The sequence below is a fragment of the Nycticebus coucang genome, chromosome 14 (assembly GCF_027406575.1).
Source record: "Nycticebus coucang isolate mNycCou1 chromosome 14, mNycCou1.pri, whole genome shotgun sequence".
Taxonomy (NCBI): Eukaryota; Metazoa; Chordata; class Mammalia; order Primates; family Lorisidae; genus Nycticebus; species Nycticebus coucang.
This window is the reverse complement of record NC_069793.1, coordinates 21,538,727-21,564,301: the sequence shown is the minus strand read 5'-3', so window position 1 is coordinate 21,564,301 and position 25,575 is coordinate 21,538,727. Positions and strand designations below refer to the sequence as shown.

General features: G+C 41.2%; 1 protein-coding gene across 2 annotated transcripts in view; it reads left to right on the top strand.

Annotated features, from left to right (window-relative positions):
* The first annotated feature begins 692 nt into the window (after nt 1-692).
* The window catches only part of EXT2 (exostosin glycosyltransferase 2), a 159,672-nt gene continuing 134,789 nt past the window's right edge, over nt 693-25,575 (top strand). The window contains exons 1-5 of one of the 2 annotated variants that reach the window (XM_053560749.1): nt 724-885; nt 4,695-4,801; nt 9,178-9,743; nt 11,057-11,146; nt 16,889-17,005. In XM_053560749.1, the coding sequence (XP_053416724.1) occupies nt 4,769-4,801; nt 9,178-9,743; nt 11,057-11,146; nt 16,889-17,005 (806 nt within the window). In that variant the 5' untranslated portion in view covers nt 724-885; nt 4,695-4,768. Of the gene's footprint in view, nt 886-4,694; nt 4,802-9,177; nt 9,744-11,056; nt 11,147-16,888; nt 17,006-25,575 lie in introns of both variants that reach the window. The other variant, XM_053560750.1, reaches the window with a different exon arrangement.

Sequence of the window (25,575 nt, the reverse complement as noted above, 5' to 3'; positions counted from 1 at the left end):
CTTTTTTAAAGGCTCCACTACTGCCTTATAAAGGGGTTTTACTGAGCATGTATTAGTATAAGGCTAAATTATGTTAATAACACAGAAACAAATGAAAACGCCTCCATTTCTGCCTCCACAATTACACGGGTAGAAAAAAATATGTCTGAATATAAGCAACTACTTATATATTTTCTCTTTCCTGCTTTTGCACATACGTATTTTACCTAACAGTGATCATACACCTCTGTCCCCTCTTTTGGACTATGCTGTTTTTCATATTTATGTGTCCTTAAGCTATTTCCCTACTTGCATATATCACATTCTCACATTATTCCCTTATAATCCTATTCCGTAATTACTTTTGGTAGTTTGCAGCATTTTGCTGTTAAAAACAACGCTGTCACGAATATTTTTGAAAAACGTTGTTGAAACTATCCACAGGGAAACTCAGCAGAGGGATTGTAGGAATGAAGGGTAGAGACATTTTATACTTGATGGATAGTACCAAATTGCCTTCCAGGAATGTTGCACCCTCCCCAGCACGGATTATAATAAAACGTTTACATTTTTTTCGGTTTTATAAGTGAAGCATCGGGTCCCGTTAGTTTGGGTTTGCAGAATCCTTAATTCAGAATGCAGCTGACCATCTTCGCGCTGCCCTGACTCCTCCCGGCCAGCCGGGGGCGCGGGCCGGCCGCTTCCGCATGCGCAGTGCGCTCCGCGTCTGCAGTCCCAGAGCCGGGTCGCCGGCGCCGGGCTCGCTGCTCTCTAGCCTGGCAGACCTGGCCCTGGCGGTGGCTGCTGCCGACTCGGCGAGATCCGACCGGGGCGGCCGTGGCCGACGACCAGCAGCATGAGCCGGTAACCCAGCGCGGGGCCGAGCAGGAGGCAGCCGTGGGCGAGGTAAGCGCGGCGAGCAAGGGCAGCGGCCGGGCGCGGAGGTGAAGGTTCGGGCCTCCCCGGCCCGCAGCGTGGACGGGCCCGGCCGCCGCGGGGTGGGGGCCGCGGGCCGCGCGGAGCCCCGGTGGAGGCCCTTGGGCTATGGGAGGCCACCCAGCCTGGCCGGGGACCGCTTACACAGATTTCCTGCGTTTGGAGCGCTTTGATTTCCGCACCCCCTTCTTCCTCACCTTCCCCTGGGCCACTCCCGGAGCGCTCAGGTTCCCACCTGTCTTCCTCGCCACTCCTGCCCCCGCCCCGCTCTTTCCTTTTCTTTCGGGTCCCGCACCTATCTTTTTCTGCAGGAACCATCCTCCGCCAAGACCTCTCCCTACTGCTACCTTACTGTGAGCTACAGGGGTCAGTTGCCTTACCGAGGGATGTCTTGCATCTCTGAGCTCTGCAATGACCTGGTGGCATCCCCTGCGGGGCCGGATGCCGTGGGCAGGACTCGGTACTAGGTCGGGAAAGTGGCAAAGGGCATGTTGGCTCAGGACGTCGACGTGAAGCTCTGAGTATTGGAGCTTTGCTACTGGCTGTGGGAACAGCCAATTTTGAGATTCAAAGAATTGCCTGGTGTAATTTACTGGGAAGTGCTAGTCTAGCGGGGCCCATGACTTATTTGTCTGTTTTCTTTTGAAATAGAAATAGATCCATTTAATTCTTATTGTAAGTCATTTAACTGTTCTTAACTGTACTTTAACTGGTCTTGGTTTGTAAAGTTGAGAGCTCAAAAGCTGTTCATGAAAATAGTGTCTGATTTGATTTCCGTCATTCTTCACTTTCCCTTACTTAATCCTCCTGGTTGCATGTAAGGGTATGATTGGATAGTCAACTCTGAAGCCATTCTGCCATGATCTGAATCTAGCTTTGGTATTTTCTAATTGTGTAATATTGGACCAGATATGTCCTTTCTATTGTGCTTCCCCATGTGTAAATGAGGGTAGTAATAGCTTGTCACATAGCACTATTTTGAGGATTAAATAAGATAACATTAATACAGTGCTTAAAACAGATGCAGGCAAGTAGTAAGTGCTCAGTCAAGTTTAGTTATTAAACACTGTTCATCATATTAGTTATAATATTCCCATAATTAAGAGAGCACAGTTTTTTACTGAAACCATGTTTAGGGATGTTTAGCCGTACTGTAACTTTACTTATACAGAATCCTGTCTTGGCACCTGTAGCTTAGCACCTGTGGTTACAGCGTTGGCCACATACACCCAGGCTGATGGGTTTGAACCCAGCCCTGGCCAGCTAAACAACAATGACAAGTGCAACAACAACCAGAAAAATAGCTAGGTGTTGTGGTGGGCACCTATAGCCCAGCTATTTGGGAGGCTGAGGCAAGAGAATTGCTTGAGCCCAAGAGTTTGAGGTTGCTGTGAGCTGTGATGCTATAGCACTCTACCCAACGCCACATAGTGAGACTCTGTCTCAAAAAAAAAAAAAAAAAAAAAGAATCCTATCAAGTAAAGCAATGAATTATGGATTTTTCTACTTTTATTAATATTTGGTTACTTTGCTTTCAGCAACAGTTGGAGTAAGATCCAGTGTAGCAGTGTCCTGGGGGAGTTCAGCTGTGAGGGCTCCTCTAAAAAGATTAAGAAGACAAGAGATTGTGATTTGAAACATTGGACTAAGTGGATTTGATGTAACCTGAAGCACCAAGGAAAGGTTATTTGGGCAAATTCTAAATAAATAATTCCAGGAACAGAAAAATGCATCTCATCCTCGTGATAGATTGGAGTTAAAGGTCTTTTCCAGTGACTCAGTGCTTGACAGCTAACCAAATGGTTCCACTGTTTTGGAAGGACAGGTTTGATGGGTTTCAAGAGAATACAGCCTAAATTCTTTTTGATCCTGTTTTGATCTATGCTATGGTGTTATATGAAATAAACATTTATTAGGAGAAGATTCCTTTCAGTCTGGACTCTTCCAGGACTTTTAATTTCTTGGTGGAATGGAGTGTCCTCTGAATGGAAGGATTATTACTTGTTTCCTTGGATGATGGTTTTGGGAGATATGCATCTTTTTGTGCTTCACCATATGGAAACTGTTCTGGGAGGATTGGTTCGGTGTGGTACAGAGGTGAAGTCACAGTGTTCAGAGTCTGGAGCATTGTCAGTTCAGTCTAGGCTGGAATGCTTACAACATGAGTACAGTTTTATGTAAAGGCAAGGGCGGGTAGAGTAAAGGCACCCTTTGAATACGTCATGTGGGATGGGTGGAAGGGGAGGGTATCAGGCGTAGGTGCAGATAATTTAGAGTCTAGGAAAGTAATCCAGCCATTTTCTCCTCTTAGGAAACTCCTTCCAGTTCAGAAGAAAAAACAATATTCAGATGCCATCACTTATAATAATTCAAGACTTGGATACTGAAAGTTTGTGCCTGTAATGGTGAAGGATGGAGATATTCATTTATTCAATGAACATTTATGTTTGTATTAAATATGTTCTAGACTTGGTATTAGATGCTGGGAATACTGAGCAGAGATGAAAAACTCAGATTACAAGAAAATCACAATCAGTTGAGGAGACAGACTTGCAGATAATTAGTTAATGTGTGTTTATTTTCCCCCAGGTGCTTGCCATGTTTCTTAGCTTTTATGTAGCATTAATCAGAGTTTGATTCAGACTGGTGGGAGTTTGCTTAGCCTGTAGAGGCATATCTCAGAAATGTGGATAAGTTTGGGGGTTTCCCTTGACCAGTGGGGGTGAGCTTTGGTGGATGAATGAGATCGCTTCCTAGCCTTCAAAAGGACAGTTCTGAGGTATGTTCTGCGTGGTTCTTATGAGGGATTTTAGCAGAACTGAGTCCGGTTTGCCCAGCTCAGTCTGGTGACCAGCTCCGTTATGCACCCTACTGGCTTTCCATTCTTCCCTGACTCCTCTGCATGCTTCCTCTGGCTTTCTGGATTCACCTTCTGCAAACTATGTGCACCCAAATTATTTTTTCTTGTTTGGCAGAGCACAAACTAAGACAGTTGGTACTAGAAATGGCTCTTGAAATCAGGCCCCGAGAATAGTATTGAGTAACTGGAATCACCCTCAGCTGGCAATAAGGACCGCTTTGCTAGTGCTAAGTGAGGTGCCAATAACCCCTGGTACTTTCTAGCATCACAGTTGGTTGGAATGAGATTCAGGTAGAAGGGAAAGCACTGATTAGTTCTGGCACTTTAGCAGTGTACGGGTGATGGTGATGACAAGGATGGTGGAGTTGGCTGGCTCTTATTAGCTCCCTTAGAAGTTGTTTCCCTGTTTCCCCGAAAATAAGACAGGTGTGCTCCCAAAGATGCGCTAGGTCTTATTTTCAGGGGATGTCTTATCTTTCCTGTAAGTAAGTCTTATTTTCGGAGGATGTCTTATTTTCGGGGAAACAGGGTAGGTAAGAGGATGCCAGGCTCACATCAGCCAGATATTAATTCAGGGCATGCAGTGAAAAATTGAATGCTTCATGGGTGGATCTCTTGTAGCTGAGGGCAGATTGTACTGAAGATCAGGCCCAGAATTTAATCCTAATTGTGGCAGAACTGCAAAAGAAGCTGATTGCATCGCCTTGACAAGTTGCCTCTGCTAAAGTTTAGGCAATGATAGCAAGAAGTGAGACCCTGAGGCCTGGGATGAAGGTATCTGGGTGGATCCACTGAGAACTTTGAACTTGCAGATGTCCTTAGATCCTCAAATTTGAAAACTCAAACTATGACAGGTAGCAAGCAAAATGTGGTGCCTAGGGCTGTCGCATAGTGGGTGTAAACCTGCTTTTCTCTCCAGCAATTCTGCTGAGTCCTCTTGGTACTGTGCAGTCAGTTCCTGCGGTCCCCTGTCTCTTCCGCAAACACTTGGTGATGTTTGACCCTTACGTTTGCCAGTGCCAACAGGTATAGATGTCTTGTTGTGGTTTTACTTTCCCTGACTATTAATGAAACTACACATCTTCTACATTTTATGTACCGTTTTTTTTTTTTCCTCTTCTGTGAAATTCCTGTTTAAGTCTTTTGTCTAGTAGGGGTTTTTTTTTGTTTGTTTGTGGATTAAAAAAAAAACGTTTTCTTACTGCTTTGTGAGTTCTTTATCCTGGTTGGTAGTCCTTATTGGTTTTATGTGCTGTAGATGTCTTCAGCTTTGTAGCTTGTGTTTTTATTCCCTTAGGGTGTATTTGATGAACAATCTTTAATTGGCACTGAATTTATCATTTTATGGTTTGTACTTTTTGTACTTTGTTTTGGAATTCATTCTCTGCCAGAAGTCATAGATATTTTCTATCATATTTAAATATTTTATAACTTTGCCTTTTACATTTTATTGATTTTATAATTTTGCATTTTACATTTTTTTAAATCTACCTTGAATAGATTTTCTTTCCTCTGGGTGCTTTTAATATTCCTCTCCCCACCCCCCCCCCAGCATTTATCTTTGATGTATCTAGCGGGGGTTGTTTTTGTGTATATTCTGCTTAGAGGTGAACATCTTGAATCTGTGAGTTGGTATCTTTCATCATTTTTGGAAAAACTTAACAGAAGACGGCTGAATTATTATACCTGCTTTACACTTAGTCTGTTGGAATGCATGTGTCAATATAGCCTTTGGAAATGAAAATGAAAACAAATAATGTCAGTATTATTATGCAATTAGCTTAACCCCTTTGAAAGGGCACTGGGGGCCAGCTAGGGTGCCTGGACCATTTTGTGAGAACCACTGTTCTAAGGTTTTGATATGAAGCCTATTGAAATGACAGCAGTGGCCCTTTTTCCCCCCCCTGAATTTTGGAATAATTTGTGTACAGTTGAAATTATTATTTCTTGAATATTTGGTAGAACTTGAAAAATCTTTGGGCCTGGAATTTTCTCTACGGGGAGATTTGTATACTTTTGATTCCGTTAATTTAATGTTATACAACTATTCAGATTTGCTATTTCTCTTTGGAACTCTTTTGATAAGTATGTTTTTAAAGAACTTCCCTTTGCATCTAAGTTGTCAAATGTAATGGTGTGAGTTTGTTGACATCATCTTATCTTGTAAACATATATAGCATTTGGAGTTATGTTCTCCTTTTCTTTTCGGATGTCTATTCATGCATTTTTTCTCTTTATTCTCCATTAATATTGGAGCATTTTAATCTCTAGCAATTAATCTCCAGCATTATGTTATATGTCAATTTTATTAGTCTTTTTTTTTTTTTTTGAGACAAAGTCTCTTTGTCATCCTTGGTAGAGTGCTATGGCATCATAGCTCACAGCAACCTCAGACTCTTGGGCTCAAGTGATTCTCTTGCCTCAGCCTCCCGAGTACCTGGAGCCCAGGCCCCCTACCATAATGCCCAGCTATTTTTAGAGATGGGGGTCTCGCTCTTGCTCAGGCTAGTCTCAAACCTGTGAGCCCAGGGCAATGTACCTGCCTCGGCCTCCCAGAGTGCTAGGATTACAGGCGTGAGCCACCATGCCCAGCCATTATTAGTCTTTTTTTTTTAAACAACTATTAGCTTTTGTTGACCATTTCAATTTTATTCTTAATTTCTGTACCTTTATTTACTTCTTTGAGCTTTGTGTTGTCTTTGACCTTATTTTGTTGTGATATGTCTTTTTTTATAATTAATCTGCAACTCATGAAAACTTGCAAAGCTTATGTGTAGATACCATTTTTCTTCCCTTGACTTCAGTTTTGTTACGTATGAAAATAGAGTATTTCAAACTGTGGGTCACCCATTACAGGGTGGTATAATTGATCTAATAGGTTATGGCTAGAATTTTTTAAAAACCAATAGAGTAACAGAATAGAAAAACAGAAGGTCCATCACATGTTCTGTGGTTAATAATGATGTGCTAAATTGTTTTGTGAAAGTTTATTTCAAATATACACGGACACACACATCTGTTTATAAAATATATTTCTTACTGTGAGCATTAGTTTTAGAAAAAGTTTGAAAACAATAGTGTTAAAAGGTAATTTATCTAACATTAGTAAAAAAAAGTTTGAAAACCATGGTGTTAAAAGGTAGTTTATTTAACATTAGTAGAGATTTCAAACTTGATTGTATAAACCTCTGAGGAAGCTGCTTTTAAGTGACAGATTGTGTGACCCTCTTTCAGACCTAAAAACCTTCGATTGTGGAGGCCAAGGAATCTGTGTTTTAACAAATTCCCCATGTGATTCTTACCCTTGCTGAATCACTGATTCAGGATATGAATAGACCTCAGAGCCTACTGGGAAGTTTTAACAAGAACCAATGGACCGCAGCTCCTTGCATGCATTTGTCCCCAAACTTCTTATCTACAAACACCAGGAGAGGCATATAAAATGGCAAGCAAGCCACACAGCAGGGGGAGCAGGTGGGAGGATTCTACTGGCTGTTGGCATGTAGACAGAGTGAAATAGCTTGCATGCCAGCATTTCTGTCAAAGGTGGATTAGCATATATTGAGTAGTGGCTAATGTATATGTCCCAAGGGTGATAATCTTTAAAGTTAAAATGTCTGAATTTCATACATTAGTGACAAGCAAATTCCTTGGTATGTTCCTGTTCTTGGTCTCAGAGAGATACGACCCGAAATTATTGATGACTATTTAGCACATTTTACCTAAAAAGCTGACGATAGCAGTGTTCAAGACGTGGCAGTGCTTAGCTAGCTGCTCACCAAGCAGTTGTACCTTGTGGGTGGTGATGAAGACAGTTCATTTATCTGAACTGAAGGTGGTTGATAAACCCTATGGTAGCTTTTTAGCTATTTCTCATATTAATAGTTTTTCTGAAAGATCAGTGAGTAAAATGAGACCATTTTGTAGACTGAGACTTTGACACGTGAAATGCCAAAGTAGCTTATCACAGAGATGTTAAGTCTGTGACAGACAGTCTTTAGGCATCAGATAGGGGAGGTTTGTTGGGTAAGGATCTTAAATTGTGTTCTACAGAGAAACTCTACATTTTCAGATGAGGACTAAAAAAATGTTTTCTTTCCAGTTAATGGTGCTTATTGGCCATTTCTTTTATCTGTTGCTGTATAACAATATACCCCAAAACATAGTGGCTTAAAAAGATGACAGTGATCATTTATTTGCTCATGATTCTGCAGTCTGTGTAGAGCTTCTTGGGATGGCTCGTCTCTGCACCGTGGCTTTGTCTGGAGTCTCCCGAGGTTTCCTTCCACTGGGAGCAAGGCTTCCTTACAGCGTGACTGCTGGTTTCAAGAGAACGAGGCAGAAGCTATCCGGTCTCTCAAGGCCTGGGCTCAGAAGTCTCAGTATGTCACGTCAGCCACATTTTCATGGTCAGAGCAAATCACAGAGCTACCCCCAGATTCAGAGCGAAGAGACCTAGATTCTCTTAATTGGAAAAGTATGCACATTATGGATGGAAGAGTTGTTCGTGTTCACCTTTGGCAGTGCATCCCCCACGCTGGCTCTTTTCTTCCTTCCCTTCTTCTCTTGTCTTTTCTCTCCTCCCCTCTCTTTCTGCCCTCCCTTTGTTTCTCCTGCTTCATTCCTTTCTTCATTTCTTCTTTTTATCTAAATTTGCCAACTATCACCTTCATTATAAAACATCAGTATGTTTTGTTTAAAGATTAAAGATGAGTATTTTCTTATTGATACCTGTTTGCACTTTATTATCCTTTCCTAGTGGCGTTTTTTACATTCTGCCTTTTGTCTTAGTTTTGTCTTCTCTCCCTCATTAGAATATAAGTAATGCGGGGTCTTTGCTTTCATCTTTGTTTCCTTCACAGTGCATGGTAGGTGCTCAGGAATGGTTTGAATAAATAAATGAGTAGAAGCAGATTTTAGAATAACCAAGCATCAGTTTGTCCAGAGAAATCATCCTTTTATGTTAGGTGTTTCAAAATAACAACAAAATAACTGTCTTTAGCTGTTTCACTTTAGATTTTTCTTCCCAGACACCCACATTTGCCAGCTTATGCTTTCAGTGAATATATATTTATAGGGTACAGTTATATTTTATACTGTATATCAATACAGGGCATCCCAAAGGTTGCTCATAATGTCACTGTACATAGGGACATGTTGGCCATCTCTTTATAAAATTCTGTAATGGATATTTTGTAAATAAAGGTACATTCATCTACAATTTCCCATTTTTCCTATGTATGGCGACTTTATGGGCAACCTTTGGGACACGTTGTATTTACATTTAATATTTATAATTAATATTAAACATTAATAGGTAGATTAAAAGATGAACAGTCCTCTCAAGTGTCATTTGCCATCCTAAATACTTGATTTTTCTTGTTTCTCTCCCTGGTAACCAGGAGTGTGAGGAAGAGGCTGTCCGTGTCATTATGTGTGCGTCGGTCAAGTATAATATCCGGGGTCCTGCCCTCATCCCAAGAATGAAGACCAAGCACCGAATCTACTACATCACCCTCTTCTCCATTGTCCTTCTGGGCCTCATTGCCACCGGCATGTTTCAGTTCTGGCCCCATTCCATCGAGTCCTCGAGTGACTGGAGTGCAGAGAAGCGCAGTGTCCGGGATGTGCCCGTGGTCAGGCTGCCGGCTGACAGCCCCATCCCAGAGCGGGGGGATCTCAGTTGCAGAATGCACACGTGTTTTGATGTCTACCGCTGTGGCTTCAACCCAAAGAACAAAATAAAGGTGTATATCTATTCTCTGAAAAAATATGTGGATGACTTCGGCGTCCCAGTCAGCAACACCATCTCCCAGGAGTATAATGAACTGCTCACAGCCATCTCAGACAGCGACTACTACACTGACGACATCAGCCGGGCCTGCCTGTTTGTTCCCTCCATCGATGTGCTCAACCAGAACACACTCCGCATCAAGGAGACAGCGCAAGCCTTGGCCCAGCTCTCTAGGTAGCTCATGCACATGCAGACAAAGCCTCTGAAATATTTGACCGGCCCTTCAGGGAACAAAGGGAAAGAGAGAGATAGGAATATTTCCCCTTGTGAGCTGGCTTCCTGATGGGCGGGGGGACGTATAAGCAACTGACTTGTAGCAGGAGGCCTGTGTGTGAGCATCTGGCCTCTGTACCTATAGAGAACAGGCCGCTATTGCTCTGGCTTCCCAACTTTTCAAACTAAGGGTGGCCCCTCTTGCCATACTTTCCCTTTTAAATCCAAATACACTCCTCTTCTTATTACTTACATAATACATGTTAACTGTAAAAAGTCCAAAAGTGTAGGTAGACAAAAAGGAAGAACATTAAGATTTATTCTCAAATCCTGCCTGTAAGAGATAAACATTATTGATGTTTTGATATTAATTTTCAGTCATTTTTGTATAAAAAATACACAAACACTTGTTTGTGAATAATGTTTTTTGGCAAGAATGAAATTATATAGTACATGCCCTGGTTGTTTTTTTTTTTCCTTACTATATCATGAATATATTTCTGAGTAAGTTTATGTTCTTTATGTAATTTTAAGGATTATAGGGCGGCTCCTGTGGCTCAAGGAGTAGAGCGCCGGTCCTATATGTTGGAGGTGGCGGGTTCAAACCTGGCCAAAAACCACAAAAAAAAAAAAAAAATTATATAGTATTCTATTTTGTGGAGGTTCCCACAAAATGTAGCCAGCCTTGTATATTTTATTTATTCATTTATTTTATTTATTTATTTATTTTTGAGGCAGAGTCTCATATGTCACCCTTGGCAGTCACAGCTCACAGCAACCTTAAACTCTTGGGCTTAAGCGATTCTCTTGCCTCAGCCTCCCAAGTAGCTGGGACTATAGGTGCCCACCACTACGCCTGGCTATTTTTTCATTGCAGTTGTCTTTGTTGTTTAGCTGGCCTGGGCTGGGTTCGAACCCGCCAGCCTCGGTGTATGTGGCTGGCGCCCTAACCACTGGGCTACAAGCACCCAGTCTATTTTATTTATTTTTTGTTTCTTTAACAAAATGGTGAACATTTAGGTAGTTTTCAGTTGCTATTATTAGGAATGGTTCTGTAGTGAACAAGCTTGAAGTACACATCTATTTACTTTTTCCTTTCAAGGACTCAAACTAGTATCTGATACACTGTTGGGATTTCTAGGAATTAACTTTGCATACCTGCGAAGTGGCCCTCTTTGGGGTTAGGGATACTTGGTATCCCTTGGTCTAGTAACCGACTCTTGTTTCTTCTTTGCTGACATGTGAATTCTTCTACATGTTTAATTTTTTCATAGGTGGGATCGAGGTACAAATCACCTACTATTCAACATGTTGCCTGGAGGTCCTCCAGATTATAACACAGCCCTGGATGTCCCTAGAGACAGGTAGGCATATTTGGGGCTGTCTCTGAAGATTAAGTAAATGTAAGATTTATTCATTATAGTCCTAAGCCTACTGGAACATATTTTATAATAGAAATTGTTTATTAAACTAGAAAATTGTCCTAGGTATTTTTGTCCTTAAGGCATAGAAGTGTGTTGTTTTGGAAAACAAGTTAAAAGCTTATGTCCTAAGTATAGCCTCTAAAAAATCTGTTTTCTCAGTCTGGGCTATGTGCATCTGAGCGTAACACTCCCAGTCTCCAAACTTGGTTCATGATTCGCTTGTCAGCTCTCTCTGAATTTGCTGTGAGTAGACCCAAGACTTCCTGAGGGAAAAGGGGATGGATCTGTGAAAATGATCCCTAACGACTATAATATAGGGGAGTGAGGGTACTCTCATTGTCATTTACTTGCAGCTGTTTCAAACAGTAGGGTGCTTCCTTCCGTCATTCCCCTCCTTCCTTCCTACACCTCTCTTCCTGCTCCCTTTTTTCTTTCCTTTTAGTAAAACCTGCCAAATAGGCAGATGTGGTATGAGATGGCCATAATTGCATGATTGTGACTTTGAATTCACTCACTATATTTATCTGCCCTTTTATACACTGACTGAACCACTTTGGCCAGAGACTTCTCGGAAATCTCTGGAACAAGCTGCTCCAGAGGCAGTGGTCCCCAGCCTTTTGGGCACCAGAGAATGGTTTCATGGAAGCCAATTTGTGCACGGACCAGGGGATGGGAGGGGCAGATGGTTTTAATATAAGTCTGTAAGCAGTTGATTTATTATGGTGTCGTGCAGTCATACCTCTCTGCCGTTGTATTTGCAGCTGCTCCTCAGCGCTGGCATCACCACCTCAGCTCCACCTCAGGTTACCAGGCATTAGATTCTCATAAGGAACACTCAGCCTAGATTCCTCACATGTGCAGTTTATAGTAGAGTTGTGTTCCTCTGAGATTCTAATGCCACTGCTGATCTGACAGGAGCAGGAGCTCAGGTGGTGATGCAGCTGGCTGAGCAAGCAAAGCTTTATCTGTATTTACAGCCATTCCCTATTGAGCTGCGCTTCTTATGCAAGCAAGGGGGAGTGGCTGTAAATACAGATGAAGCTTTGCTCACTGGTCCCGCTGTGTGCTCTGGTTTCTAATAGGCCACAGACAGGTACTGGTCTACAGCCTGGGAATGAGGGACTTCAGATTTAAGGGACCTTGGTTCAAGGCTTTGAGGAAAACAAAGTTTGGGATCAAGATGAGGGTTCTGGGAAATACTCAAGTTATAGGATTATTAAAAAAGAATGAACTCATTTATCACTAGTCTTATTACAGTTGATGTTTAACTCTTGACATAATTGTTACAGAAAACAGGTAACCACTTGAGCCAGCTGTGTTCTCAACTTGTTAGAGGATAACATTGGCATTTATGAAAGTCTGTGCTTAGTAGTTCTTTTCCCCCAGAAGATTAAACCTGAACTCTCTTTAAGTGTTTTAGAGTTAGTTTTGAGTTTCTATCTGGAAATAGTTATGATTAGAAGAGACAAATGCTGCAGGACCACCCCTCCATGTTAGTGTAGAGACCATTTTGGACAATAGAGGGCAGTCTAGCTGCACAAATGCTGTAGGAAATAGCTTAGACCCAGGGCTATACCATGATATACACTCAGCCCCAGTGAAGGTGTGTTTGTTTCCTAGTAGGTGACTGTTTTATGGATTTGGTTGTTCTGCGGAAGTTAAATACTTTAGAGGAAAATGGAAGGAAAGGAGGTGTTAGGAACACGATGTCTTCACCTCCTGTTCTGGATTTCTTTTCAGAAGAGCTTCTTTCTGATTGAGGTATTTCACTTTTTGCTGATGTTTTGGTATATGCATCTGCATGGGAGATGGATTTTATTTTTATCAAGGGTACATGTTAAATGGGGTTTCATTTCTCTGTAAGAAGGCATCAAGTAGACGGGAGAAAAGTTTGATTCTTGTTAGTGTTTAGGTGTTAAGGATCATGAAAGTTAAATTATATCTCCTGTATACTTTTTTTTTTTTTTTTTTTTTTGAGATGGAGTCTCACTCTGCTGTCCAGGCTAGTGTGCCATGGCATCAGCCTAGCTTACAGCAACCTCAAACTCCTGGGCTCAAGCGATCCTCCTGCTTCAGCCTCCTGAGAAGCTGGGACTACACGTGCACACCACCATGCCTGGCTGATTTTTTCTGTTTTAAGTAGAGATAGAGTCTTGCTCTTGCTTAGGCTGGCCTCCAACTGCTGAGCTCAAGTGATCCTTCTGCCTTGGTCTCCCTAAGTGCTAGGATTACAGGTGTGAGCCACTGTACCTGGTATACACATGTATTTTTGTAAGTGATTATGGGCAATCCTATAGCAAATAATGAATCACCATATAGCCCTCCTTTATTTTTACATGTGGGAGATTTCATTTGAAACCTTGGTGGCCTTCTGGTTGGGGTAAGGAATAGTAGATTTGTTTGTTAATTTTTCCTATCCTTTTTCCTTGTTCCTGTATTCAGAGGAGGCAAGAACTATGAGTATAGAATGATTTTTGCAGAAACTGTAAGTCAGATTGGTTGGAAGTTAGAAAACAGGTGGGCTAGGTTAGACTGCTTTAAGATCTAAAGTCTAAAGTCATAGGTGTGATTACTTAAAAATTATTTTATTCAAGTACAAGGGCCCAGACCGAAGGGAAGTATTTGCTCAGTGAATGTTTTTCATGCCGCTTAAATCTGTTTTTATTTCTCTTTCGGTTTTTAAACATCATACACATGACATGCATATACATTCTTTGTACAAGAGTTGAATAATATGCAAGTGTATAAGGAGTAAAATGTAAAAATATGCTTTCATCTCCTCTGCTTTTATCCCCTACCAAGAGATGCTTACTGTTAAAATACTGTGTATTTTTCTGGTCTTTTTTCTATGGATTTAGACACAAACACACACATATACGCACATTTTAACTTAAGTGGGAGCATGTCATACCGCTTTAATGCCTTACTGATAATATTTTTTTTCAGATATGTTCTGTAATATAGTTACTACCTTGGATTTTTATCCTTTCTTTGCATGTAGTCCTCACAAATTTCTACTTTTGTGGGTACAATGAACACTGTCCTGGTGGTGAACACCCTGAAAGCCCTGACTTCAGCATTATAGAGTGTATTCAATAACAGAAACTTCTATACACCCTTCATATTTTGAAATTTTAAAAAATTTCTACTTTTGTGTGGATGTATATTTATTTAAACTTACTGTGGAAAATTTCAAACCTGAGCAAAGAAGATAGACTAGTGCAGTGAACCCCACGCACCCAGTCCAGCCTCAGTAATTATCACTTGAGGCCAGAGTCATTTCATCTGTGCTCTGATCCATCCCCAACCCCTACTAAATTATCTAAAAACAAATCCCAGCTGTTATATCTACATCTGTAAATCTTGCCATGTGACTCTGCATGAGACAGCTTTTTAAAAAACATAACTACAGCAGTATTATCACACCCAAGAAAATTAACAGTGATTCTTAATGTCACCAAATATCTAGCCATTGCTTGCATTTACCTGTCTCGTAAATACTGTTTTACAGTTTTTTTCCTCAGTGGACAATTGGAGATGACCAATAGAATTGTCATCTTTTTTTGTTTTTTGCAAAGCGAAGCTTTATATTTAAGGAATTTGCAGGCCTGATAACATGCATGGTAAAGGGAAGCAAAGGATAAACTTGCAGCCCTCCTGTGTTCAGGCACACGAGTGTTCAGATAGCAGAAGGGGGAGAACTGTGGGAGAATATGTGGAAAAGTGGAGTAGGGTGGCAGAGAGGCCGTGGTGGGGAAGGCTGAGTGACAGAGGTGTCCTGGAGTCAGGAAGTCCTGCAAAGTGCTAAAAATGCTGGTGATCACTTCAAGTGATACAGTGTTTGACCCGGCATGATCTGATCATCGTATTGACACTTTTTTTAGCTGCAAGTTTTCTATTCAGTCTCTTGCAACTTTGGAACTGGTCTCTGATTTGGGGATACACATGAGAAGACAGAATGTGCGGCTGAGAAATCCACTCTTCAGTCAATGTAAAGCACGTGTTCTGTGAAGCAAAGGGATGCTTACAATATTTTCTCCATTATAATGTAATGGAAACCTGAGCGGAAAAAGATACAGTGACTTCAAGCTGAAGTCTTGTCAGTAGCAGGGCGGGTGTGAGGCCAGTTGGTAGTTTGACTAATTGCAGTCATGTTTCTTTCTGAGATCACAAATGGAGATTGCATGTGTGAGATTGTTGATGCATTTCAGATTACTGCTTTCCCACTTTACACCTCCCCCCACCTCCAACTGGAACAGAATAACACATCTGGGGCCCCAGGGACAGAACAACAGTAAAAATCAGTATGATATATACCTGCTTCCTTTCTTTCTACATACACACACCTTTCTCTGGGGCTATGGGTATAATAACCCAATCATCTACAACCCCTGGCATACCTGGACTGCCTGGTGCCTGTATGTGGGATCCGTGTCTGCTTCTCTGCACGGCCTTGGGCCCGTATCAAGTCTGCTTGCTGTCATGGTCATGGAACCCGCCCAAATTCATGTTGGATACATTCAATGCTTCACGCTAATCAGGAAAAGTAAGACCGTATGTTGGTACTAAGGATAGTCATTACATTTTACAGAGTACACTGGCAGCTGGAGAGGTTTTTAGCTTGCACATTACCTCACTCATCAGTTTTTGGTTTCATAAATCTTAAACAAACAGAGTGGGATTTCCAGGAGTGGCTTGAAAATCTTTGAACTTAAACTTCATGTTAGAAGGGAATGTAGGCTGTCATCAGGGCAGGGAGGGGATTGGTAGCAATCAATATTGCAAAAAATGTGGTTTCTCTGTTCAGACCTTTTGGCTCCAACTATGCAGTGCATGCGACCTGCAGAACTCTACCCCAGAAAGGGATTTCGGTGGGCTTGGGGCCTAGGGACAGAATAACAGGAAAAGTTGGTGCGGTATACACCTGCTTCCTTTCTCTGATGAAGTGTTGTTGTACCACTTGCTGGATCCAATTAAAACAGCGTGGTCACTGTTTTCTAATGAAGGAGAGTGAAATAGTGCAAACAAGCTGCAAGAGAAGCACGAAAAGTCCAATTCTGGGTTCTGCTTCCTGCTTAGGGGACAAATTGGATTAATAAGACTGAGTAGCTGGAATGAACAGTGAGAGCTGATAGAGGCTGTGACTGACATGTGGCTTTGGGACAACAGTGGAAAGAATGGCTTGGGGCAGGGATTGGAGAGAGGCCATAAGATATGAGATGTGATATCGTCTCATCCCGGCCCGTAGTCTCCTGAGATGCCAGTTATTGGGTTGGTAAATTACTGCTTCAGGCCACTCTTCCAATGCAAACCTGTTATTATTCATTCGTGGTTCATGTTTTTAAGGATGAGGTATGACTTGGGAGAGGTGAATGGGATCTGAAAGAGGTATCAGAGGGGCTGTCTATAGGATATCCTTTGGCAATGATGTTTTTAAAAAATGGGAAGACTATTCAGGACTTGGGGGAAGGCTGATTAACTCTGGGATAGAGGCCAGCTGATATCTGGGAGATGTAAGTGTAACACATTTTGAACACTGTTTTTATAGAAAAGTGACTCAGTAAACATTAGCTATTGTTGATATTGTATTGTTAAGACTCAGTAATTCTTATCACTTTTCACAGAACTTATCAGACCGAAGACCTTTCTTTCTCATCATTTGACAAAATCCTTTGCTTTTAGGGCCCTTTTGGCTGGTGGCGGCTTTTCTACGTGGACTTACCGGCAAGGCTACGATGTCAGCATTCCTGTCTATAGCCCACTGTCGGCTGAGGTGGATCTTCCAGAAAAAGGACCAGGGTAAGGTGCAGTCAGCACAGCCGCCTGTCCCTTTACTGAATCTGTAAGATGCTGTGAGGTTTAGTGTGGTATCATAGCAATCAAAGCCTCAGTTACAGGCTGGGGTCCTTGAAGGGACCATCTTGCCTAGCCCCATCCCAGTCTTATTTATCTTATCAGAAATCTATGTGGCATCCTTAATTCCTTCCTATGTCAAAATAACAAGTTCTATTGATTCAGTATTTTTTTTATTGTTTCAGGTTGATTGAGGGTACAAAGAATTAGTTTATATGGTTTGCATTTGATAGGTAAAGTTCATCTTATAATTGTGTCCAACCCCCAAGATGTGTGCCGATGATTGGATATTCTAAATATTTCTTAGTTTTGTCTGCTCCCCATCTCCTTTGCCTCTTCCCTGGACCATGTGGCTGTCAACTGTCTGTTGAATTGTGGAAACAGCATTCTATTTGGTTTCCCAGCCTCTAGCCTTGCTGCTGTCTGGTCTGATCCTTGGCTTCACATTGTCCTTAGATGAAGCCCAGACTCCCTAAAATGTCTTTCAGGGCCATCATCTGAGTGCCACCTCCATCCGTAGCCTTTTCTCTGAGAACTTTTTATTTCTTTCAGTTCTTAGACTAAGCTTTGCTCTTCCGCTTTTTCTGGGCTGCAAACACACCTTCCACTGCCTGCAGGTTGTTTCCTCTCTGTCAGTCTAACATCCGGCTTGTCCCTGATGTCTTCACTTCACACCACCTACCCCGGATGGACCGGAGGGTACTGTCTTGGCCTCTGGACTAGCTCTTCTGCTTTGTACTCCCAGGCAGCCAGTATGTCTCCTGGTGTGACACTAATAACATCCTGTTGTAATGACTTGCTCAAGTTATATCTTCTTTGGATTTTGGATTTTGTTAAGTGCAGTGATACTGAGGCTGTGTTTTTGTTTGTTTTAAGTGACAGGGTCTCACTGTGTTGCCTAGGATGGCCTCAAACTCCTGGGTTCAAACTCCTGCCTCAGCCTACCAAGTACCTGCCATTGCACCTGGCTGTTTTTTAACTGCCATACCCTAGAGTCTGGGACACAGCTGGGCTCATATTTTAATGTGTGAGGGAGTAAATGAAAAGGGCTAATAGCATGGATGTGGAGGACCTTCTGTCTAACCTTTTTTTTCTGTAGTCTTATTTAAAAATTGTGCTATTTCATGGTGAGAATCTCAGTGAACTTTAAACGAACATGATAATAAAAGCATTCTTACATGAGAAGCAGTCGGGTACCAAGGCAACTGATTTATAAATTGCAACACTAAAAATATCATACCAGGTGATATTAAAAAACCCACACATAGAATTTGGTCTCAGAAATGAGTCTCATAGAAGTAGTTCACTTTGAGAACATTGGGACCATTCTCTAAGCATCCCGAACTCCCCCTTGGATACCTTTCTGGACTTTTTGTGAAGAATACTTTTCCTGAGAGAAGGCATCTCTGTCCTCTGTGTGTGTTCTACCGTGTGGCCTGGGACCAAGTTTTGAAACTTACATTGGCCATTTACTAGCAAATTTTGTTATTTAGATAATATGTAAAACTGAGGTGAGCTTGAGACATTTTTTTCTCTATCCTTAGGCAAGCATAAAGAAAGACTGAATGGGCTCAGTGCCTGTAGCTCAGCAGCTAGGGTGCCAGCTACATACACCAGAGCTGGCGGGTTTGAATCCAGCCTGGGCCTGCCAAACAACAATGACAACTACCACCAAAAAAAAAAAAAAAAAAATAGCCGGGCGTTCTGGTGGGTACCTGTAGTCCCAGCTACTTGGGAGGCTGAGGCAAGAGAATCGCTTAAGCCCAAGATTTGGAGGTTGCTGTGAGCTGTGACGCCGCAGTACTTTACCCAGGGTGACATAGTGAGACTGTCTTAAAAAAAAGAAAAGAAAGAAAGACTGAATGGTTCATGAGTTCATTACTTAGATCAGCTTCCTAGATTTTTCTCTTTCAGTGGGTTCCCAGAGTTGACTTCGTCTATTTTATTTTTTGATATTACATATCATAAAATTACTCTTTTAATGCATGCAATTTAGTGGTTTTGATATGTTCACAAATTTGTGCAGCTGTTATCAGCACTACTACCTTAATTGCAGAACATTTTATTACTCCACAAATAAAACTAGTCCCCATTAGCAGTTACTCTTTATCTCTGTCCCTAGCAACAATTAATTATTAATCCACTTTCTATCTTGTGTGGATTTGCCTGTTCTGGACATCACCTATGAATATAATCATACAGTAAGTGGCCCTTGGTATCTGTCTGTAACTCAGCATAATGTTTCCAAGGCTTATCCATTTTGTAGCATGGAATCAGTGCTTCAGTTCTTTCTTGGCTGAATAATAATATTTCATCTATTCATCAGTGGATGGGGATTTGAGTTATCTCTATTTTTTAACTACTATGTATAATGTTTCTGTGTATATTTTTGTATAAGTTTTTGTGTAAACCTGTGGTTTCTGTTCTCTTGAGTATGTACCTAGGAGTAGAATCGCTAGGTCATATGGTAACTGTATGTTTAACTTTTTGAGAACCTGCTGGACTTTTCCAAGGTGGTAGTGCCATTCCCACAGGCAATGTAAGAGGGTTCCAATTTCTCCCCATCCTCAACAACACTTCTTATTGGCTATTTTTAATTCTTGCCATCTTGATGGATGTGAAGTAGTATCCCGTTGTATTGATTTACATTTCCCTAATGACTAACGTTGAGTATCCTTGTATGTGCTTATGGCTATTTGTACAGTATCTTTGGAGAAGTGTCTGTTTAGATCGTGTGCCTATTTTTAAATTGGGGTGTCTTTTTATTGTAGAGCTGTAAAAATTCCTTACGTATAGCCCAGATGGTAGACCTTCATCAGATATATGACTTGCCAATATTTTCTCTTATTCCATAGATTGCTTTTCATTTTCTTAATAGGGTCCTTTGGTGCATAAATGTTCCTAAGTTTATCCATTTTTTTCCTTTGGTTGCTTACACTTTTGGTGTCATATTTAAGAAAGCATTGTCTAATCTAAGGCCATGAAGATTTATACTTATGTTTTCTTCTAAGGGTTTTATAGTTTTAGCTCTTATTTAGATTTGTGGTTCATTTTGAGTTAACTTTTATATGCTGTATAAGGTAGGGGTCCAAATCCATCTTCTTGCTTGTGAATATCCTGTTGCCCCAGCATTGCTTATTGAACAGATGATCCTTCCACTGTATCGTTGGTGCCCTTGTTGAAAACCAATTGGCTATAAATACATGGACTTATTTTTGGATTCTCAGTTATGATTTATTGGTCTATGTATATCATTGCCATACTGTCTTGATTACTGTAGCTTTGTATCAAGTTTTGAAATAGGTAAATGTGACTCCTCCAACTTCATTCTTCTTTTTCAAGGTTTTTATGACTATTCAAGGTCCCTTGCAGTGTAATCATTTTTGTTATAATGTAACTTAAATAAGTATAAATAAAGAAAACTAAACTTCTTGTGCAACAACTACAAAACTGAAACAAATTTACAAATTAAAGGCAGACATCTACAAAACTAATAACATTCAGATTAGAATAATTTAATTTGATAGCTGAGACTGTTTCTTTGAAATGGATTGCATCTTTAAGGTGAATTTGGAGTTAATTACAGATTCATTGGGATTGGTAAGCCCATATTATTATGTGTGGGGTGACAGGCATTTTTCCTTACCGTGTCTTCTATTTGAACCACTAGGAAGCTTCTCTTCATAGGGTATATTGTGAATCATTTGTCTTCATATAGTACAGATGCATGATTCATATTCTTTCCCAACATTTTATTTTGAAAATTTCCAACCTGTCAGCAGAGTTTAAAAATTTTTGCAATGAACATTATGTATACACACTACCTAGATTCTGTTTGCATTTTATTACCCTTGTTTTATATGATTTACTTTTGTCTTTCCTTTATTCCATTAGCCCACTAAATACAAACTTGGACATTGAATATTTTTTAGCAGTATTTATCATTAAATGTGAACAAAAATATGCCTATACTCACTTTTTTGATTACCATCAAATGAAAATACAAAAATAATTCTTATGGAGAATTCATAGACTAGAGATACTGATACAGTTCAATGCCCTGTTTTGAAATTAGATTTTTATAAATTGAGAAAGGGTGATCTGTGTGAGCCCAACTGGTATCCTTTGGGACAGTATAGGTTTCTGTTATGTGCATAGGATCTTAATTTGGAGTATTTATGTAGCATGAGATATAAATAACTGGAATAAGTAAAGAATTCTCTGCTTCCTACTTCTGTGAGCATTTACTTAAATTCAAATTAGTTATGTTATCACAATTTTTCTTTCCCCTTTTCTGTCTTTTCTTTCCCTGAGGAAATGACTTAGTTTAGTTTAGTTCACTTCAAGTTGAGCCTTTATCAAAGGCCTGAATAGTATTGGGGTAGGTTGGTGATTCTCAATGGGAGAAGGGGAATGGTTTTGTCCTCCAGGGGATGTTCAGCAATATATAGATATTTCTGACTGTCATGGTTGTAGGGATGTGTCAGGGTCTACCCAAAAGCACCTCCAATTTCTGTGGCTTGCCAGGAGGACTCAGGATTTGGCATATAACTGTGCTCACGGCTGTGATTTATCACAGCAGAGAGATGCAAAACACAGTTAGAAGAGATCAAAGGTGCCTGGGAGGAAGTCCGGGGAGACCAAGGGCAAGCTGCCAAATACCTTCTTCTAGTGGAGTGTCACAGGATGTCCTTAATTCCCCCAGCAGCAAGTTGTGACAACACTTGAAGGATGTTATCTATCTGGGAAGCTCATCAGAGACTCGGTGCCGAGGACTTTTCTTGGGAGCTGATTGTATAAGCTGTCTCTCTGCCTGGCACACGTCAAACTTCCTATACTCCCAGAAGGAAAGTGTGTATTCAGAATAAACCATGTTGTGCAAAGAGTTGGGGTGCACTGAGCTACTCTTATCAGTTCTGGGGATGATAGAAGCCTTCTCTAAATCTAAGTTTCCATATGCCAGCCAAGGGCCAAATTTATAAGCAAGCTTTTCAAAGGACAGCAGCCAGGCCTACTATTTTCCACATAGTGCAGTCCCCGGCCACAAAGAAATATTGGGTCTCAAGGTCAGCAGTGCTGCATTGAGAAACCCTGGGCGAGGTGGAGGGTGAGCATGTGAGGGATGGTCTGTCAGGACAGCTTGGTGCCTCTGGGCCTCTGTCCTTCTCAAGTATATCTTTCTTGAGACCACTTAAACTAAACTCACTAATACAATCTAGCTCTCTTATGTTGGTTTATGAGTCTTAATTCCCTTCAGATTTAATCCAGGGAAGAAAACACTGCAAAGAAAAGATATAGTGAAAGTAAGACAAAAGGGAACAAATCATTCCGAACTGTAAAAAACATTTTCAAATAATTTAGTTTCAGAGTTTCAAACTATTACATTGGTGGTATTTTCCTGGTAATTTAATCTTTCTAATTTTTAGGTATAATTTGACTGAAATTAATATCTTTAACTAGCTCCTTTAAGGTTTGTTAGTTTCTAAAGTTCTGTGGTTCAGTAACTCCATAAGAGTATCCAGAAATGTAAAGGCTGCGTTGGGCGTGACCCTGCCTCTGCTGGCCAATGGATGGGTTTCTACAGCCTGGCTTGGGCCCATGCTCTCCATTTCCCTGCCAGCTTGTAGTCTGGGCCTGCACTTGGTGCTGTCACTTTTATAGAACCTTCCAGCCCCACAAAAAGGTAAAGAAGAGTTTTAGACTCACCACTCTTATAGGAACTTGGGAGAAGGCAGGGTGGACCCCCCTCATGGCAACATTTTGTGTTTGTTGCTTTTTGTGAGAGCTGCTGTTTAAGGGAATTCCCACATCTCTTGAGGGCTGCACAGAATAGCAAGAGCTTTGTTTTTATTTTTATTTTAAACCTCTCTCAGTATTTTTTCAATGGGAAGCTAAGGATTGTTGCTATTGATAGCTTCTTCTCACAGCTGTGTTGGCCTCAGCTGGAATTCTTGTCATTTTCCTTCTGAAAGGAACTAAATTGGGAGTTTACAACTGTTACTGTCGAGGGAGGCTTCAAGTTCTCAGCATGGTTTTGCTTAAACTTAGAGACCAACGCTGCTGGGAGGAAACATGAAAGTCATAGCTGGTAATTTCAGTCTCTAAAAGAAAAACAAATTCACTTTAAAATTTTGTTTGCTTAAAACTAAAATGGCCATGTTCCATCAAGCGTCTTTCAGGTCAGGGAGAGCCAGCATGGAGTAGGGGAAGATTTTTAGACCCTTGTGTACATTTGCACATTTCTGTTGAACATGGAGGAGCAGTAGGGTGGGGATCCAGTGATCCTGGTTAATTAAATGTCTAAAATAGAACTTTATTTCTTAACAGCGAAATCTAACCCAGAGTCTGTTTTTACTCATGAGTTTCTTTGAGCATCTCACATTAACATCTATATTTATTTCCATATATATATAAGAGTTGTAATCTATTTATGTATGTTGAAAACCATGCCTTCATATCAGTATCTCTAATTTCATCCAACACTGCAGGGGTGTTTTGGTTTTTTCTCTTCCCATATTTGTAACTGACTGTGGAAAGTCTGGCTCCCATTATCCTCAATATTTTATTTAATTAACTCTCTTCTTATATGTTATCAAAGTTTTGTTGCTGCCACAGCTCCCCACACTGCACAGATGCCCTCCTTATCTCCACTAAGACTCAGATCCCCAATTGTGCTGCCGTCTCCCCCGGACCTTCCTCAGACTTCTTAGCTTCCTGCACTGGGATGATGCTGTCGTTGCTGTCATCCTCCCCTCAACTTGGGCACTGATCTCAGCCTAGCCAGGCTCTCACCCTCCATTCTGGGCTGCTAGATGCCCTCCTAACTTCACTGGGTCTCAAACGTCCCCATGCTGGGTTGCCACCGCTGTCACATACCCGTCCTCTCCCTTAGGGAGAGGTGCTCTGAAACCTTGCACCCGTCCACCTCGCTGCTCTTCCCCGAGCAGAAACCCCCACCCCACCAGGGCTTTGACGTTGCATGTGTTCTGTCTCCTCCCTCATCCCTACCATGTAGAAACGCCCTCTTCCAATCTGGGGCTTCGGCATGGACGCCTTCTCCACCCTTCTTGAATTCTCATATGTCCATTATTCTGGCCGTGGAGAGCTCTAGCTTTGTGCTGTCAGCTCTATGTAAATAGAAAGGCTCCAGAAACATCCTTGAGCTCCATCATACAACCAGGGATTGGAAAGACCTGTTGAGACCATTCAGCTCTATCTTGATGCATGACTTTTCACTATGACTTTTTAATGTTTTCTGATATATATTGAAAAACTTACAAGATAGTCCATTTCATTTTCAAATAGCTTTAATTGTTAAGGTGGCTTCCCTGCTTGTGTTGTGGGTTTCACTATAAATCTTCCTCTTGTTTAAACAGTGAAGTTTGATTCAGAAATTATTTGAATGGTGATAGTGTTCACTTTGAGGTGAGTGCTCCCTGCATGTGATCTTGCCATTGCTAGGTCATCCTTCTGAAAATTAGTAGTTTCACTAAAGAAAAATTACCAAGGCTCAGCTGGGAATGGAATAAAAGTGTATTTCAGTGTGCGTCTAGAATGAACACTTTGGGTTGTAAATATTCAACATATTGTTTAATAGATTGTAATTTAGGAGGAAATTGGCCAGGAGAAGGGAACCAGTCTGTACACCTGACCCAAACCATTTCCCTGATAGTTGCAGTTGCTGTTCTCTGTCTTTCTATCTTCACTTACCCTTACTCTGGCCTCGGGATCTCAGCCACCTCGTGGGTCAGCTCCATCAAGGAGAACTTTCTGTGGCCAGGACGTGGCTCCATTTGTGCTTTCAGGGAGCCATGAGTCACATGTGGCCGTCGAGTACTGGAAGTGGGGCTAGTGTGATGGTGGAATTGAAATTTTAATTTTACTTCATTTTAATTAGTTTAAATCCAGTGGCTTCACGTGGCTAATTGCTACTGGACAGTGAAGTTCTAGGCAATCTTCTGGGCCCTTTTCTTCTGAACTGTGATATGGCAAATACCATTTTGCCCTTAGTTCAACAGAATAAAGAAATCACCAGAGAAATAGTCTTGAAGGGTTATAAGCAATCTGGCTGTGGTATCTGGTGTTCTGTTCTCTGGAGTTTATTTTGCTGCTCTAACCAGCGAGGTGGGCGTTTTCCTTGTTTACTTGTTGCTTTATGAGTTTTGGACTGAAGCTTAATGCTCTGTCAAAGAAGATGACCTTCTCAGTTAGGGAATGATTACTCTTCAGCTGTTGGTATATGGATAAGTGCTTCTGAGCTAGAACCTCCAAATAAGTCTAAGAAACTAAAGAAGTGTAACAGCTACCCTTCCTTTCTCTTTGAAGCCAAAAGAGAGAGAGATGGATTCACAAACTCTAGGTTTTAGGTCCTTTCTTACTCACAGCCTGATACTGGCTTGCCTGGTGATTGCCTGTGAGGTACATCGCCAGTGTTCTCTCTGGTGCATTGTGTGTGAGGTACATCGCCAGTGTTCTCTCTGGTCTGTACATCTTTGAGCTGAGTTTAAGTGCGTACT